The sequence below is a fragment of the Cnephaeus nilssonii genome (genome assembly GCF_951640355.1).
Source record: "Cnephaeus nilssonii genome assembly, chromosome: 1".
Taxonomy (NCBI): Eukaryota; Metazoa; Chordata; class Mammalia; order Chiroptera; family Vespertilionidae; genus Cnephaeus; species Cnephaeus nilssonii.
In genome coordinates this window covers 16419284-16436344 of record NC_137072.1, presented here as the reverse complement: position 1 = coordinate 16436344, position 17061 = coordinate 16419284, and the positions used below count along the sequence as shown (strand labels likewise).

Genomic DNA, 17061 nt, shown 5'->3' with positions numbered 1-17061 from the left:
GGGGATATCGGCTCCCCCATGACCAAGAAGCGGCCGCCTGCTCATGCCCAGTCAGTCCCAATGCCAGTCCTGATCCTGGTCCTGGTCTGGATGGGGAAGGGGTGCACAGGGGGAGTATCCGCAGGCGCCCGTTGGTCAGTTGAGCGGTGCTTCCACTGTGGGAGTGCACTGATCACCAGGGGGCAGCTCCTGTGTTGAGCGCCTGCCCCCTGGTGGTCAGTGTGCATCATAGCTACAGGTTGAACAGTCAGTCATTAAGGCTTTTATATAAATAGATAATAAAAGGGTAATATGCTAATTAGACCGGATGTCTCCTGGACAACATTCCGGATGTCCTACCTGATGAAGCCGGGGCCGGGGGAAGCCAGCCCAGGTTCTGGGTGCCTGCGGGCAGCCCAGGGGAAGCCAGCTAGGGTCCTGAGTGCCTGCCGGCAGCCAGAGGAGGGAAACCCGGGTCCCGGGTCCCGGGTCCTGGAGGGAAGCTGGTGATGGCAGCCCTGACCCCTGGTGCCAGAGGGAAGCTGGGGGAAGGAAGGCCTACTCTTGCACAAATTTTCGTGCATTGGGCCTCTAGTATTTAAACAATGACCTGAACATAAAATGAAATTATCGGAGTGCATTGGTAGGAAGAAAGTAGGAGCATTTCTAGTAGATCAAATCTCTCCACGCTGGTGTCTCAGGCAAGGAATTTTCTCTTCTTTTTCTTGGCTCAAATCTTCAGGCCAGTCAATAGACAACTTTAAATTTGGGTTCTTTTCTCCCTTTACTTAGAACATAATTCAATTAATTAGTTTAAAATTTAGCTGTAATAGCTTTAATGTTGAATACCAAAAAAGGTAGAATACATTTTTAGATATTCTCAATTTGATATTTATAAATCATACCAATAATTCTGTGCCAAGTTTTTAAAAATATATTTTTATTGATTTCAGAGAGGAAGTGAGAGGGAGAGAGAGATAGAAACATCAATGATGAGAGAGAATCATTGATTGGCTGCCTCCTACACACCCCACACTAGGGATAGAGCCTGCAACCCGGGCATGTGCCCTTGACCAGAATTGAACTTGGGACCCTGCAGACTGAGCCAAACCAGCCAGGGCTGTGCCAAGTTTTGAAGCTGAAGAGCTCATCTTTCTTTAAATGTCTAGGACAGTGGTCGGCAAACTCATTAGTCAACAGAGCCAAATATCAACAGTACAACGATTGAAATTTCTTTTGAGAGCTGAAAACCGACTTCTGTGCATGGGCCACGAAGTTTCAATAGCACTGTACATGCGCGCCCGCACGTGGTATTTTGTGGAAGAGCCACACTCAAGGGGCCAAAGAGCCGCATGTGGCTCGCGAGCCGCAGTTTGCCGACCACTGGTCTAGGACAACATAGTGTATAGATTTTTAAAAGCATTCAAGAAACCATCCTATACCTTTTTGTGAGAGTCCATGTGTACAGCTATGCAGTTCTCTGATGGCAAGCTAAATGATCCTCATATTAATGCTCTATTAGATTCTTTCTAATGATGTAAAACCTTCTATCTGAGAGATCAGGCTTCCTTGTAATTACTGATTTTGGAAAACAGACAAACAAACAAACAAACAGGAATCACATTTCCTGTTTTTAGGACTTCACTTTAGCTTGCTCATGTGCTGGATATTTGTCTTATGTCAGGCACTAGAGGGGAGTGTGGTGTCACACAAGTGCTGCATTCTGCAAGCCACACCCACTGTGGGATGCCCAAACACTGGGAGAAGTACAGCAAAGGGAGGCTTTAAAAAATGTTTTTTTCAACATTGAAATAGGACAACTGTGGTTTCCGGAAACCTACTGAAATCCAGTGTTTTATAGGGCTTTGATCCCTTATAAGCGACAATAACATTCAAATAACTTGATTTTCATAGCTTTCTTGGTATTATAAAAGGATACGTGTTTACTGATTTTTTAAAAGAAAGTAAAATAATATAAAAAAGTACAAAGAAGAAAGTGAATACAACCTGAATCACATTATATACTCCAATTGTATGAGGGAGGATTCTTTTAGACATCTCATTCTTTTCCACACATAGAAATATGCATACAATTTTCAATACATGGAATAATACCGTACCTGCTGCTTCATAGTACTGCTGCAGATGAAGTAGACATCTTTCTGTGGCAGGTGACTTGGTTCGTGTGAGGAAATCCTAGTGGTTATGAGCAGGGGAAGTCATAATAGTTCCTGGGTTTAGGTTTCTTCTCTACTCACTATGTGATGTTGGGCAAGTCATTTAACCCTTCTCTATGTACCTCAGTTTCTTCATATACAAAAATGGGGATGATACTATTACTTAGAGAGTTGGTGTGAGGGTTAAATCAGATCATATATTTAAATGTCTAAGATAGTACCTGGAACATAGTAAGTACTTACTACATTTTAACTATTATTCTTAACTAAATACAAGTTTCAACTTCATGGTTACACTAAAGGTCTTTTTATTTTTTTAAAATATATTTTAATTAATTTCAGGGAGGAAGGGAGAGGAGAGAGAGGAACATCAATAATGAGAGACAATCATTGATCGGCTGCCTCCTGCACGCCCGAGCCCCAGAAGCAGGGCATGTGCCCTAACCTGGAATTGAACCATGACCTCCTGGGCAGGGCTAAAGGTTTTTTAAACAAATATGAAAGTGAAATATTTTTTCAAATAAGTCTCATCATTACTTTTCAACACCATTTTTTAATTTATTGATTTTGAGAGAAAGAGAGAGAAACATCTATTTGTTGTTCCACTTATTTATGCATTCATTGATTCTTCCATGTACTCGACAGGGGATCAAACCCACAACCTTGGCCTATCGATCAGGAGGATGCTCTAAACAACTGAGCTACCTGGTCAGGGCAAAACCATTTTTAACTAAATTATTACTGCTTCTACATCTAATACATACTTTCTCCATTGATGCTGATATTTGCATGCAGCAAATACTGTTCGTACTTGTTGATTGATTTACCTGAGATTTTAACCGAAAGAGGTTACCTACCTTTTTGTGGAGGCCTGTTTAAAAAATGTTGAATGCAAGGTGCCTTTAAGTGAGACTGGTTTACGTAGGCTACCTTTATAAGACACAAGTCCAACTAGAAATCCCTGTTAATTATTAACCCCCTATGTATTATCTAGATACCTGACACTGCAGATTGAGAACAGAGAGTGTTTGTCTCTCAAGTTAAGCCTAAACACTGACAAAAAAAATGTAGTTATCCAGGGATTAAAAATCCTAAACTTTTTCTCTGATATTTAGTAAAGAGAGGGGGGTATCTTCTGTTTTGGCTGGCACATCTACAGTCCAAACAATCGGCTTAAACCTCGTTTGGGATTCCTGCTTGTTTGAGCATGGCGGAGATTGGAGTTCACAGAATCCTCGTTTTGGTTATTTCTCTGACAAAGTGTCTGGAAGGCACAAAACTGCTGGCCAACTTTAAAAAATGTGCTGACGTGGAATGCGAAAGTAAGTTTTCTTTCCTTTTTTTTTTTCTTCCCTTCCTCTTAAACTGAGGCTCTGAAATGACATAAAATGTCACTGTAGACGTAAAAGAAAGCATTAATATCATTGAAAAATATTTTCAATTATAAGGCAGAGTTCAGTGTAAAAATAAAATGCTGGGGCAAAGCATTTTGTGATAGCTTTTATTGTAAATAAACAAATGGGCAAATATCAACCTGATATATCGATATTTCAGAACATTTGAAGATATTCATCCAGACCTCAAAAACAAACTAATGAGCACTTTTACTATTTTTTAGGATAAATATATAATTTATTTACATTTAGAAAGATATCTGATGGATAGTTTTTTTTTTCTCCTCATGTTTTTAAAAAATTTATCTTTATTATTGAAAGTATTACAGATGTCCCCTTTCTCCCCCATGATGGAAAATTCTTGATTTATGAAGTTCTTATGGTTTTTAGTTTATATTTACAATCAGAATTTTCTGATTTTCATGAATTTTATAAAAATGTTATTTCAGATCATTAGGATTAATTGTCTAAATTTATCAAACAATAATTTGTGTTCGCTTATGTAAAAATACTGAAATCAGTATTAGAGTATATAATTTTACTTATATCCTTGAATATTAAACGTCCTCTATCTTCTACAAAGATAAATTAATTTTAGTTTATTGCTTAAGAGCCTATTTTATTCTTTGTTATTAGCATTCTGGTGCAAAATAAATTCCAGGCAATAAAATGGTGATGTAGTTTAAAAAAAAAAAAAAGGAATTCCATCCCAAATCATAATTGCTTTTAATAAGTTCTGTCTCTCCAGTATGTGAGAATTATTTCTGATTTGCAACATATAAATTAAAAATGGGAAATATTATTGGTATAAACAGATATTTTATAAGTAAATTTGTTTATGAATAAACATTTTCCTTAACCATTTGGATATGTACTTTAATATATGGAGAAGGTTTACTAGATGATATTTTTTAATAGTAATAATCTTCCTTTCCCTTTTTACAACCTCATTTTCCTTTGGGGGAAGACTCAGAGCCTGGAATGGGAATATTCAAATTTATAGTAATGTATAATGTTATTTTAACTTTAATTGCATAGCTTAATTAAAATGTTTTCCATGTTAGTATACTTATAATAGTTAATTTGGTAATATACATTACTTTACATGTAAAATCTAGTACATATAATTATGATCATTCAGTTATTGAGGGCATATTATGTGCTGGGTCTGGGTAAAGGGGGGTTGTATCTAAGAGGAATAAAATTAAATATAAGATAAGTTTCTTGAAGTCCAGGAATTTTCATTCTAGTGAATAGTGACAAGAAAGTAAATGCTAATACAATATAAGGATAATAAGTAATATTGAAGTTCAGAGAAGGGCAGAGTAAGCTAGATAGGTTAGGGATGTGTCATAGAGGAAGTAGATATGAGTTCATCGTGAAGAAAAACTGAAGGGTTTCTAGGCTTAGGAAATAGAGGAAAGAGAAGCTCAGGATACGGGAGCTGGTTGTTACAGTGAAAGAACCTCGCTGCAAATCTTGTTCCACCATTAATCACCTGTGAGGCCAGTTCTCTGATTCTTAAGTCAAGTTTCATATATTGTACCTCATAGGTACAATATTGAAACTTATTAACTGAAACTTATTAATACTGAAACTTATTAATACTGAAACTTATTATACCTCATAGGTCTGTTTTGGGGATTTAACAAAATAAATATTTTAAAGAACTCATCAAAATGCCTTGAATATATAGGTACCAGGAAAAACACTATCTTTTCTTTCTTTTCCTTTCCCTGTTCCCTGGAGAATGGTGATGACACATTCCAGGGACAATGGACACCTTACTCTTAAAGGAGTAAGAGTAAGTCATCCTGTCTAATAAAGAGGGAATATGCTAATTGACTGCTCCACCCTCAAAGATAGTGGCGCCCACAGCCACAAGATGGTGGCACCCAGTCCCCTCAGTCTTGCCTCGCACCTGCCTCTGGAGTCCCCCAGTCCCCTCAGCCCCCCAGCCGCCCAGGGCCGACCTGAGGCTCAGGTAACCAGGGCCAGCCCAGCGAGGCTTGTGCTGCCGGCAGTGGCAGCAGCAGAGGTGTGATGGGGCATCGCCTTACCCTGATCGTCGGGTTGCCTCCCACCCCTGAGAGCTCCCGGACTGTGAGAGGGGGCAGGCCAGGCTGAGAGACACCCTCTCCAGTGCATGAATTTTCATGCCCCAGGCCTCTAGTGTTACATAAGGAGGGAAGACCAGGTTGTGGACAGACTTGATACTGAGCCAACGAGTTTTAAGTTGATTCTTTGTGCAGTAGGAAGTCTATAGGTTTTTGAGGCCATAAATGGTAAGAAGAAATTAGCATTTGGAAATACACAGGATGGACTGGAGGAGCGCAAGATGGGAGGGAGAGAAATAGCATTTTAATTAAATTGTGTGTTTTTCTTTCCTTTCTATATAGCTTTAATAAGCAGAGCTTTAGCCATGAGAGATTACAGAGGACCTGACTGCTTATACCTGAACTTCACGAAGGGAGAAGAAATATCTGTTTATGTTAAACTTGCAGGAGAAAGGGAAGATTTGTGGGCAGGAAGCGTAAGTATCTAATCTTAAAAATTGAATGAAGAATAAATGGCCAGCTTACATAAAGATGCCTGCTTATCATCTCTAAAGGAACGATATATATATATATATATATCCCTTATCAGATTTAACATTTAAAAACATTTTTTATTTATTGATTTGAGAGAGAGGAAAGGAGAGAGAGAGAGAAACATTGACTTGCTGTTGCTCTTATTTATGCATTCACTGGTTGCCTCTTCTATATGCTCTGTCTGGGGACCTAACCTGCAACCTTGGCATTTTGGGAGGATGCTCCAATCAACTGAGCTACCCAGCGAGGGCCAAACCCATAACATATTTAGGCAAACAAAAAATGGTCATGTTGCCCTGGCCGATTTGGCTCAGTGGATAGAGCGTCGGCCTGCACACTGTAGGGGTCCCAGGTTCGATTCCGGTCAAGGGAATGTACCTTGGTTTTGGGCACATCCCCAGTAGGAGGTGTGCAGGAGGCAGCTGATCGATGTTTCTCTCTGATCGATGTTTCTAACTCTCTATCACTCTCCTTTCCTCTTTGTAAAAAATCAATAAAATATATTTTTTAAAAATGGTCATGTCTAGTGTTAGTTTCAAAATTTCTATAAAGTAGCTTTTGGGAAGGCAGTCTGGTTGGGATAGGAGTCTAAGAGTGTCTTGAAATTACTTTTACATAGCATGCATCATTTTTGAACCTAGATTACATATTTTTTGGAGAGACTTTAGAAGTGCCAATGGAGATTATGGGATGACTAGGCTTAAGAGAGACTGGGAAGTTTTAGTTAATGAGATTAAAAGGCATGCCTTTCTGAGCAAATAAAGGACTGAGTTGTTATTGAAAAGGTCCTCAGATAGCCTAGGGAAGACTTTTCATGGAAAAAAAGATCTGGGAGAGCCTTCTATTTGGCCCAAAGTCCTATTACACTGAAATTCCTAGGAGCCAGATATAACAGAAAAATTAATAATTTCTCTCTCATATATAATAGAAAAATTAATGATTAGTGTTTTCACTTGAAAATAGCATCTTTGATTATATCATTATGCTTTATAATGAAAGGATGCTTGATAAGCAATTTTACTCCATGACCAACCTGATACATACATCGTTTGCATATTGTATATGCATCAGATCTCTCCCTTGTGTGACTTCTGTGATCACTATTTGAAGGAGCAAATTGTATTTGGATCTGTCCTGCTTTTTAGCATCAGCGGCTATATGACTGAAACTCTGAATGTCACCAGCCAGAATTGTTTGCCTGGCCTCTGCAACTGCCAATTTTCCTTACTACTCTGGTCCCTTAAACATGCCAGTCTATGTTTTGAAAAGGATTGGAGGCACCCAATGCAGCTATAAGAAAAATTACATAGTAGGTATCATAACAGGAAAAGCAAACATTCTGTCTTTGTTTACTATGTGAAAATGATAGTTCTGCACAAGAGCAGTGTGTAATGTGTGGAGCCAGGGTGAAGTTTCAAGCACACTTAGCTTTGTGCAGTATGTGTTTAGTTCAGGCAGGAACTGTTTAAGGAACCACACTGTAGAGTTCACTCACAGGCTGTCAGTTTCCAAACAGTTGCAGCATCTGCCAAGTGGAAGAATCACAATGGAGGTATAATAGTGCTGGATCAAAAGACCAAAAGAAAGATGGTCTTTCAGAGAAGCATCGATCAGATCAGACCCTCAAACCTCAGAGGGAAGGTAGGGGAGGGTGGGGGGATAGGGAAGAGATCAACCAAAGGACTTGCATGCATGCATATAAGCCTAACCAATGGACACAGACACCAGGGGGGATGAAGGCATGAAGGGGGGGAGGGTAAGGGTATGAGCGGGGTTGGGGTGGGGTGGGCAGGCAAGGAGGGGATAAGGACACATGTAATACTTGCATCAGTAAAGAAAAAAAGGGGGGAAAGAACATACAAAACAAAAAGAAAAGAAAGAAAGACAGAAAGACGGTCTTTAAACCTGGATAGGGATAAGAAATGGGCTGAGAATGATTGTGTGAAGACTTCACTCTCCAGGGACATCCTACATGCACTGAAACTGGGTTAAGAGGATCTCTGTTACCAGGGTGGGCCCCAGAAAAGTTAAACGGAACCAAATCCTCCCTGGAGGACTCATAGGTCTTTAACGTCTGGATGAAACTCTTTTGGCCCTTCAGAGTTTAAACTTTTTTCCTGATTTTGACATCCTGAAAATGAGGAACATGTCACAGCTCTATCCACCATTCCCTGGCCGATAGATATCCCCAGTTTGCTAGTGTAAATCTGTGGTCCACCTGGGCAGGGAAGGTCACCAGGGAGCACAAAAAGGAAGAAAAGGAGGGTATGAAAGGTTTTCCCTCTGAAGTTTGGGGGGGGGAAAAAGGAATTTTACAGCCTGGCTCTTTGTTCCCTCTTATTAATGCTGTTTCTTTTGAATACCAAAAGGGATATATATATATATTTTTAAAATATATTTTATTGACTTTTTACAGAGAGGAAGGGAGAGAGATAGAGAGTTAGAAACATCAATGAGAGAGAAACATCGATCAGCTGCCTCCTGCACATCCCCCACTGGGGATGTGCCCACACCAAGGTACATGCCCTTGACCGGAATCGAACCTGGGACCTTTCAGTCCGCAGGCTGACACTCTATCCACTGAGCCAAACCGGTTTTGGCAAAAGGGATATTATTTCACTCACTTTCTTTTAGATGGCAAATGAAAGCCAATTAATATTTGTGATTTAAAATAGATGAAAGCCAAGGATATGGGCAAAATTAGGTTTAATTGTTATTACTGCTATGAGCATTCTTCCTTGCTAATCCTTTTTCTTAATTTTGATAGAAAGGAAAGGACTTTGGATATTTCCCCAGAGATGCAGTCCAGATTGAAGAGGTATTTATACCCGAGGAAATTCAAATACCAACCAAAGTGAGTAAATTCATTATGGTTATTAATTGAACTTAAAATTTCTTGGCTAAAATAGTTTTCTGAAGTATAAGTGCTCCTTGGTTATATATTTTATATAGTGAATACAATAAAATAGTTGGTCTGAGAACTCACTTTAGGAATAGCTTGATTGTGTGAATAAAATTAGGTAAGACAAAGTTATGACAAGCAAAGCTTTGCTTTCTGAAAAATTAACAGACAAAGTTGCAGAGTGTAGTGGTTAAGAGCATGGATTCTGGAGGTGGACTGAGTTCAAAGCCTGAGTCAGCCACTTAGTAGCTTTGTGATCTTGTGAGCCTTAATTGTCTCATCTGTAAAATGAGGATGATGATTATAATATAGTGCTACCTCATAAATTTATTAAGGAAATGTAAGCATATATAACCTACATAGAACAGTACTTTAGTACTAGTAAGCCCAATGTAAGTGTTAGATATTATTACTAATGTTATTATCCTACAAGGACAAATTTTAATTTTCATCACACTCTTGTTAAGAAAAATAATATAGCCCTAGCCTGTTTGGCTCAGTAGATAGAGCGTCGCCCTGCAAACTGAAAGGTCCTGAGTTTGATTCTGGTCAAGGGCACATGCCCGGGTTGCAGGCTCAGTCCCTAGCAGGAGGCAGCCGATCAATGATTCTCTCTTATCATTGATGTTTCTCTCTCTCTTCCTCTCTGAAATCAATAAAAATATATTTAAAAAAAGGAAAAGAATATAATTGGAGCCGCTTTAAAATGCAGCCATAGCTGCAAACCCAGAGGAACTGCCTTTCATGTCGTATGCCTCAAAACTTTGGAATATTAAAACAGGGTAAAATAACCTTTGGACTGGGCCTAAAGCAACATTGTGTCCCAAAGATAACAAGGATAAGAAGAGAGCAGATGTTATGACTATAGGACTAAAATTAAAAACATTGTTTAGAATTAGCATCACTACCTTAGCTTATCTGCACCAACAGAAATGCCTTTCTACTATTGATGCAATTGCCCCTTTCTCATATATGCGCCTTGCCTTTGTCTTTTAATCAGAACACCATTTGGGTTTCTGCCCGAATAAGTAATTCCTGAATAGCTTTTTTTTTTGAATCTCAAGTAAATGCTCGTTGCCTGTTACTTTGAAAGGCCTTTTATTTTAAGGTTAGCACTCTCTATAAGTATCATAACCTCTTTTTCTGTTAGAGTTTTAAATAAGCTTGATAATGTTGGGCTTGATAATGAGAAAGAGAATCAGAAAATAACTTTTCTTTTTTAAATTTTACCTGATTTGGGGGTGGGGGGAAGGAGGGAAAGAGGGAGAGAGAGAGAGAGAGAGAGAGAGAGAGAGAGAGAGAGAGAGAGAGAGATCTTTTCAATATGTGGATTTTATTAGCTCATTTAATTCAGATTCCAGGTTAAGCCAGTTTATGTTTTATGAAGTCAGTGTGAAGTGATTCTGCCTAGTTAAGCAGACTATCTATTATCTGGCCTTTGCCCAACACAAATTCTGGGATTAACTGTCCATTTATTGTATAATTGCTGGTCCTATTAGTTCTATCTTGAAAATTTTTCTGGACTATATTGTCTTCTCATCATTCTCACTCTCCCCTTTAGCCCTAATCCAAGGCTTCTCTTAATTAGAATACAACAATAGCCTTCTAACCGACCCCCTATCCTCTACTTTTGCCCTCTCCCAACCCATTCTTCAAACAACAAAGGATATTAAAAAACAAACAAACAAAAAATTTTTAGAAATCAGATCATGTCATTCCTTTGGGTTAAAGCCCTTTCGTGGCTTTTCATGGAACCTGGAATCAAGCCCTGACTCTTTCCCCTGGTTCTACAGGAACTCACTTGTCCCCCTTGCTGACCTTGTCTTATGCCACATTCTCCCCTCACTCCCTATGCTCCTGGCTACATGGGTCTGTTGGCTGTTCTTACAACATGCCAAACTCTCCCCCGGCCCAGAGACCCAAACAGGCCACTCCCTCTAGTTGAAATGCTTTCCCCAAGTTTTTCACTTGGCTAGTTCCTTCTTATCTCTTAGGTCACAGCTTAAACATCAGTACATCTGAGAGGCCATCAATGATGATTCTTATGCTTCTTAATCACAACTTTCCTTTATTTCCTCCATAGCATTGATCACAATTTATAATTACCCTTTTCCTATTGTTTACTGTAGAATTTCAGCAACTAGCACAGTGCAGAGCATTACAGTAAACATTTAGAAGCCTCAAATTCTTAGGTCAAGTTCCCTGGGAAATAGACTCTGAGATGGATCTTTGCATTCAGGAAGTTTACTGTGGAGCCTTCCTGGGATAATATCACCTGTGAGAGAACAAAAGAAAAGAGAGGATTGGGCAGACAGAGAAGCTGAACTGTGATGCAGTTGCAACAAAGATCTCAGTAGATTTGATAAAGAACTCTGAAGCTGGGATGTCCTTTCAGAGTTGTCCTTAACAGAGGCAAGAGGTTGGGCCTTGCCCTGACCGGTTTGGCTCAGTGGATAGGGCGTTGGACTGCGGACTGAAGGGTCCCAGGTTTGATTCTGGTCAAGGGCATGTACCTTGGTTGCGGGCACATCCCCAGTAGGGAGTGTGCAGGAGGCAGCTGAATCGATGTTTCTCTCTCATCGATGTTTCTAACTCTCTGTCCCTCTCTCTCTCCCTTCCGCTCTGTAAAAAATCAATAAAAAATATTTTTTTAAAAAAGAGGCTGGGCCTTTACTAGTATACCCTTGCATTACTGGCTCACCTGGGGTAGTGTAACCTTGATCTAGGTTAGGCTAGTGCCCTGGTCGGCAAACTGCGGCTCGAGAGCCACATGCGGCTCTTTGGCCCCTTGAGTTTTTAGCAAAGGCCAGCTTAGGAGTACCCTAATTAAGTTAATAACAATGTACCTACCTATATAGTTTAAGTTTAAAAATTTTGGCTCTCGCCCTAACCGGTTTGGCTCAGTGGATAGAGTGTCGACCTGCGGACTCAAGGGTCCCAGGTTCGATTCCAGTCAAGGGCATGTACCTTGGTTGCGGGCACATACCCAGTGGGGAGTGTGCAGGAGGCAGCTGATCGATGTTTCTCTCTCATCGATGTTTCTAGCTCTCTGTCCCTCTCCTTTCCTCTTTGTAAAAAATCAATAAAATATATATATTTTAAAATTTGGCTCTCAAAAGAAATTTCAGTCGTTGTACTGTTGATATTTGGCTCTATTGACTAATGAGTTTGCTGACCACTGGTAGATTATATGAGAGATATTTACTGTTCTAAGCACTTGATTCATTTAATCCTCAAAACACCCCTCTACAGTAAGTACTATCATTAGTCTCATTTTACAGATGACAATACTGAGGCACAGAAAGGTCATATAATTCACTCAAGGTCACAGAGCTAGTAAATGGCAGAGTCAAGATTTGAACTCAGAGGATTTGGCTCTGGAGTTTGTTCTTAATCACTATATTGCAGTGCCAAAAACATATTGTAAAATTACAATTCTGAAGTTTATTTTTAAAAATTTTGGGCATTATTCTCATGTAATATTCAAAGAGCAGTGCATATCAGTTAGATAGTTCAGATTAAAAAAATAATAGCTTTACCATTTTTCTTCTTGATGATTTTATTGTTCTGTGAGATGAGAAAGGGTGTCTGTACCTCTATTGGCTATATGCAATATCTCAATAAAAGAAGTCTAAATGTCTTAGTGCAATTTTATTCAGGTCTTCGTGTTTTATTTTTTATTTTATTTTTTTTTTTAATTTTTTTTTATTGAGGTATTATATGTGTACATATCTTACCATTACCCGCCCCCCCACCCCACACCCACACATGCCCTCACCCCCCAGAGTTTTGCGTCCATTGTTTATGCTTAGGTCTTCGTGTTTTAGAGTCTCTGGTCTGTCTGAGCTGTGACCATGTGTGTGAAATTCCCTTCCCTCAAATTACCACACAGCACAGGTGTCCATGCAGTGCACTCTTAGGAGGACCAAGATTTTATTGACACGTATGCCTTTTCATCAGAGTTTATTTGCAGAGTATACTCAAAGACTTGCCTCTGCTTCTCAAATTCTTCAACTATTTGATAACAAATAAATCCTAATGTAAAATGATTTTCATTTAGTTTATATCAGTAACCTGATAATTCAGTTGTGATATAGCTGATAGTGTCTGAGAGAGGAGATCTGATTTTTATATATAATTGATTTCAGAGAGGAAGGGAGAGGGAGAGAGAAATAGAAACATCAATGATGAGGGAAAATCATTGATTGGTTGCCTCCTGCACACCCCACTGGGGTTCAAGCCCACAACCTGGGCGTGTGCCCTGACCGGGAATAGAATAGAGACCTCCTGGTTCATAGGTCGATGGTCAACCACTGAGCCACGTTGGCCTGGCAGGAGATCTGATTTTAGGTTTTGCTCTGCTGTTGAGATAGTTGTGTAGTCTTGGGAAAAGCATAGACATCCATTTTAAACAATTTAGGGAGAAATAAGGCATTTTAGTATATTTATGTCAATAATAATTTTTTTTCCTTTTAGGAATCTGATTTTCTTTGTCTTCTTGGAGTAAGCTATGCATTTGAAAATGAAGATAGTGAGTTAAATAGTGATGATGGTGAAAATATATACCCATATGAAGATGATGAGGACCAAAAATCTAGTGTATATGAAAATGATTTTCAGAGAGAACCTGGATCTTATTTAGTTTCTGAAAGTACTTGGTATGAAGACCAATTTCCATTATTGGAGGCTCCTGATGATATCAGAAAAACTGGTAACTCAAAAAATTGGGAAGGAGTAGAAGCTGGAAGTGTGAAACAGGATCCTATTCCAGAAGTGGATTATGTCCCACTGTCCACAGCTCTGCCTGATGTGAAAGGATGGTTTGGATTCAGAAGGGAACAAGCAGAAGAGATCACTTTTGAATCATTTATTGAACAAGAAAGCTCATTTCAAAGTAGAAAAATAGCAGTAGAAGATGAGAAGGACCTAAAGGAATTAAATAATGGTGGGCCTCAAACAGAACATAAACAAGAACCTGAATCAGAACTCAGTTCAGTGCCAAAGAAACAGACCAGAGCATCTGAGTCAGAGCACATTCTCAATCCTCAACCGACTGGTTGGTTTGGCGGTAGATTTACAAATTATTTAGGTTTTGGAGGTGAGGAAACAGGGCCTGAATTATTGTCCCAAGAAAGCAATACACCACTACAAGATGTTCCTAATTCCATATCATCTGAAGAAGAACCCACAATTCCATGTACAGAAATATTATCAGAAAAAGAAGACATAATCATTAACAATAGCTCAATTATCGAACCAAGTTGGTTTGATTTTGGTTTTAGTATGCTAGGCTTTACATATGACAATGAAGATAAAATTATAACATATAGTGAAAAGAAAGAAGAAGGAGGCAAAGGAGATAAACATGAACATCCTCCAACAAGTGAATTTGACCCAGATAAGAAACAAGAAATCAAAATAATAAAAATTATGGAAATTGAAGATCAATTAGGCAAGGAAGGAATTTTAGACAAAACAGATGATTCTGATACCTTGCCATATTTTAAACATTTCTTGTATAATTTTGACAACCCTTGGAACTTTCAGAAGGAAATGGAATTTCCAATTCCCGAAAAGATACTGGATGAAAATAATGTATTTGAAAATGATGAAACAGAAGAATTTTCATTTGAAAATGATCCCACAGCTAATACAAAAGTTATGATGTTAAAAAGAAGATACAGCCAGTCAGGTTGGTATAAAAATATCTTTACTATAATTTATTTTTAAAACATAATGGATATTTGTTTACTAGAGGCCTGGTGCACGAATTCGTGCATGGCTGGGGTCCCTCTGGATGGCCTGCAAGGATCGGGCCAAAACCCGCAGTCCAATGCTGCCTGCAGCTTCTACCTGCCGCTCCCACTCATCCTGTCCCCACTGCACCTGCCGCAGGCTCAAGCCCAATCAGTCCCAACCAAGAGAGGCTCCTGCTGCCACAGCAGCGCTCACCAGCTGTGAGCCCTGCATCTGGCACCCTCCCGAGGAGAGTGGCCTGTGGGATCAGGCTGAAACCGGCTTTCTGACATCCCTTGAGGGGTCCTGGATTGCGAGAGGGCCCAGGCCAGACTGAGGGACCTCACCAGTGCATGATCAGCCGGCCGGGGAGGGACATGGGAGATTGGCCAGCTGAGGAGGGAACATGGGAGGGCTCCAGGGCACGTCTGGCCCATCTTGCTGAGTTCCTATCAGCCGGACTCCAGCAGCAAGCTAACCTACTGGTCAGAGCATCTGCCCCCTGGTGGTCAGAGCATGTCATAGTGACTAGTTGACCAGTTGACTGTCTGCCCCCTGGTGGTGAGTGTACATCATAGCGAGCTGTTGAAAGGCCTTAGCATATCATTAGCATATTCTGCTTTGATTGGTTGAACAGTCGACTGGTCACCGGATGACTGGACATTGAGCATATTAGGCTTTTAGGATAAGTACAAATAAGATATGTGCTTTTATCATTACAAATGCCAGGAATCCATGTTCTCAAAATACTTAATAACCAACAACATTATTAACCACCCTTTTGTCAATTTCTGATTTGTTCTGGGACTTAGATTTTTTTTAAAAAAATATGTTTTTATTTCTTTCAGAGAGAGAAAGGGAGAGAGAAATAGAAACATCAATGATGAGAGAAAATCATTGATCGGCTGCCTCCTGCATGCTCCATACTGGGGATCAAGCCTTCAACCTGGGCATATACCCTGACCTGGAATTGAACCGTGATCTCCTGGTTCATTGGTCGATGCTCAACCACTAAGCCATGCCAGTGGGGCTGGGACTTAGATCTTAATATTATAAAACTAGTAGCCCATTTGCAGGATTCAATCCTGCAAGCGGCCGCTTTGGCCGCGTGCACTGCCTCTGCCACAGCCGTTGTGGCCACCACACCTGCAGCCGCGCTCCGCTCCGCCGCGCCCCGCCCCGCCGCGCCCCGCCCCGCCCCGCCGCGCCCCGCCCCACCGCGCTCCGCCCTGCCCCGCCCCGCCGCGCTCCACCTGTGCTTTCCCTCTGGCAGCCACCTTGCTTTCTGCTTTTCCTCCCTCTTCCTTCTAAGTTGTCTTCAGTCTTCACTCCTCCCTCCCTCAGCGTATGCAAATTAGCCGCCATCTTTGTTGGGTAATTTGCATACTCGCCCTGATTGGCTGGTGGGCGTGGCTTTGGCTGGTGGGCGTGGCTTGGGCATAGCGAAGGTGCAGTCAATTTGCATATTACTATTTTATTAGGTAAGATAAAATCCCATGGGAAAAATAATCATTGAAAATATATGAATGTTCCAGGGAAATCTTAAGGTATCCTATCTAATAAAGAGGGAATATGCAAATTGACCATCACAGTGTCACAAAGATGGAGACGCCCATAGCCACAAGATGGTGGTGCCCAGTCCCCTCAGCCCCGCTGGAGTTCCCCAGTCCTTTCAGCCCTACCAGGGGGGCGGCAGGTGTATGGTTTGGCCGGACTTGCCCTCAGCCCCCCAGCTGCCCAGGGCCGGCCTGAGGCACAGGTGAGCCTCGATGGTGGCTGCCCAGCCAACGCCCAAGGTGCAGGCAAGCCTTGGATGTCGGCTTCCCAGCCACCCAGGGCAGGCCTGAGGCACAGGCAAGCCTCGATGGTGGCTGCCCAGCCGCTCAGGGCCACCCAAGGCTCAGGTAACCAGGGCCGGGCTAGGCGTGTGCTTCCGGCAGTGGCAGCAGCAGAGGTGTGATGGGGCGTCGCCTTCCCCTGATTGCCAGGTCGCCTCCTGCCCCTGAGGGTTCCCAGACTGTGAGAGGGGGCAGGCCGGGCTGAGGGACCCCCCCTCTAGTGCATGAATTTTCATGCACCAGGTCTCTAGTTTTACAATAATTTTTTAAATTAAAGCAGTATATGTAAACAGGTTTAAAAATATAAATAATGCCCTAGCTGGTTTGGCTCAGTGGATAGAGCATCGGCCTGAGTACTGAAGGGTCCCAGGTTTGATTCTGGTCAAGTGCACATGCCTGGATTGCGGGCTCCATCTCCAGTGGGGGGTGTGCAGGAGGCAGCCG

At 41.0% G+C, this 17061-nt stretch overlaps 1 protein-coding gene across 2 annotated transcripts in view; it reads left to right on the top strand.

Annotated features, from left to right (window-relative positions):
* The first annotated feature begins 3160 nt into the window (after positions 1 to 3160).
* MIA2 (MIA SH3 domain ER export factor 2) overlaps positions 3161 to 17061 on the top strand; it is a 108721-nt gene continuing 94820 nt past the window's right edge. For both annotated transcript variants that reach the window (XM_079767201.1, XM_079767200.1), the window contains exons 1-4: positions 3161 to 3478; positions 5950 to 6083; positions 8909 to 8995; positions 13520 to 14735. In XM_079767201.1, coding sequence (XP_079623327.1) covers positions 3364 to 3478; positions 5950 to 6083; positions 8909 to 8995; positions 13520 to 14735 — 1552 coding nt within the window. In that variant the 5' untranslated portion in view covers positions 3161 to 3363. The remainder of the gene's footprint in view (positions 3479 to 5949; positions 6084 to 8908; positions 8996 to 13519; positions 14736 to 17061) is intronic.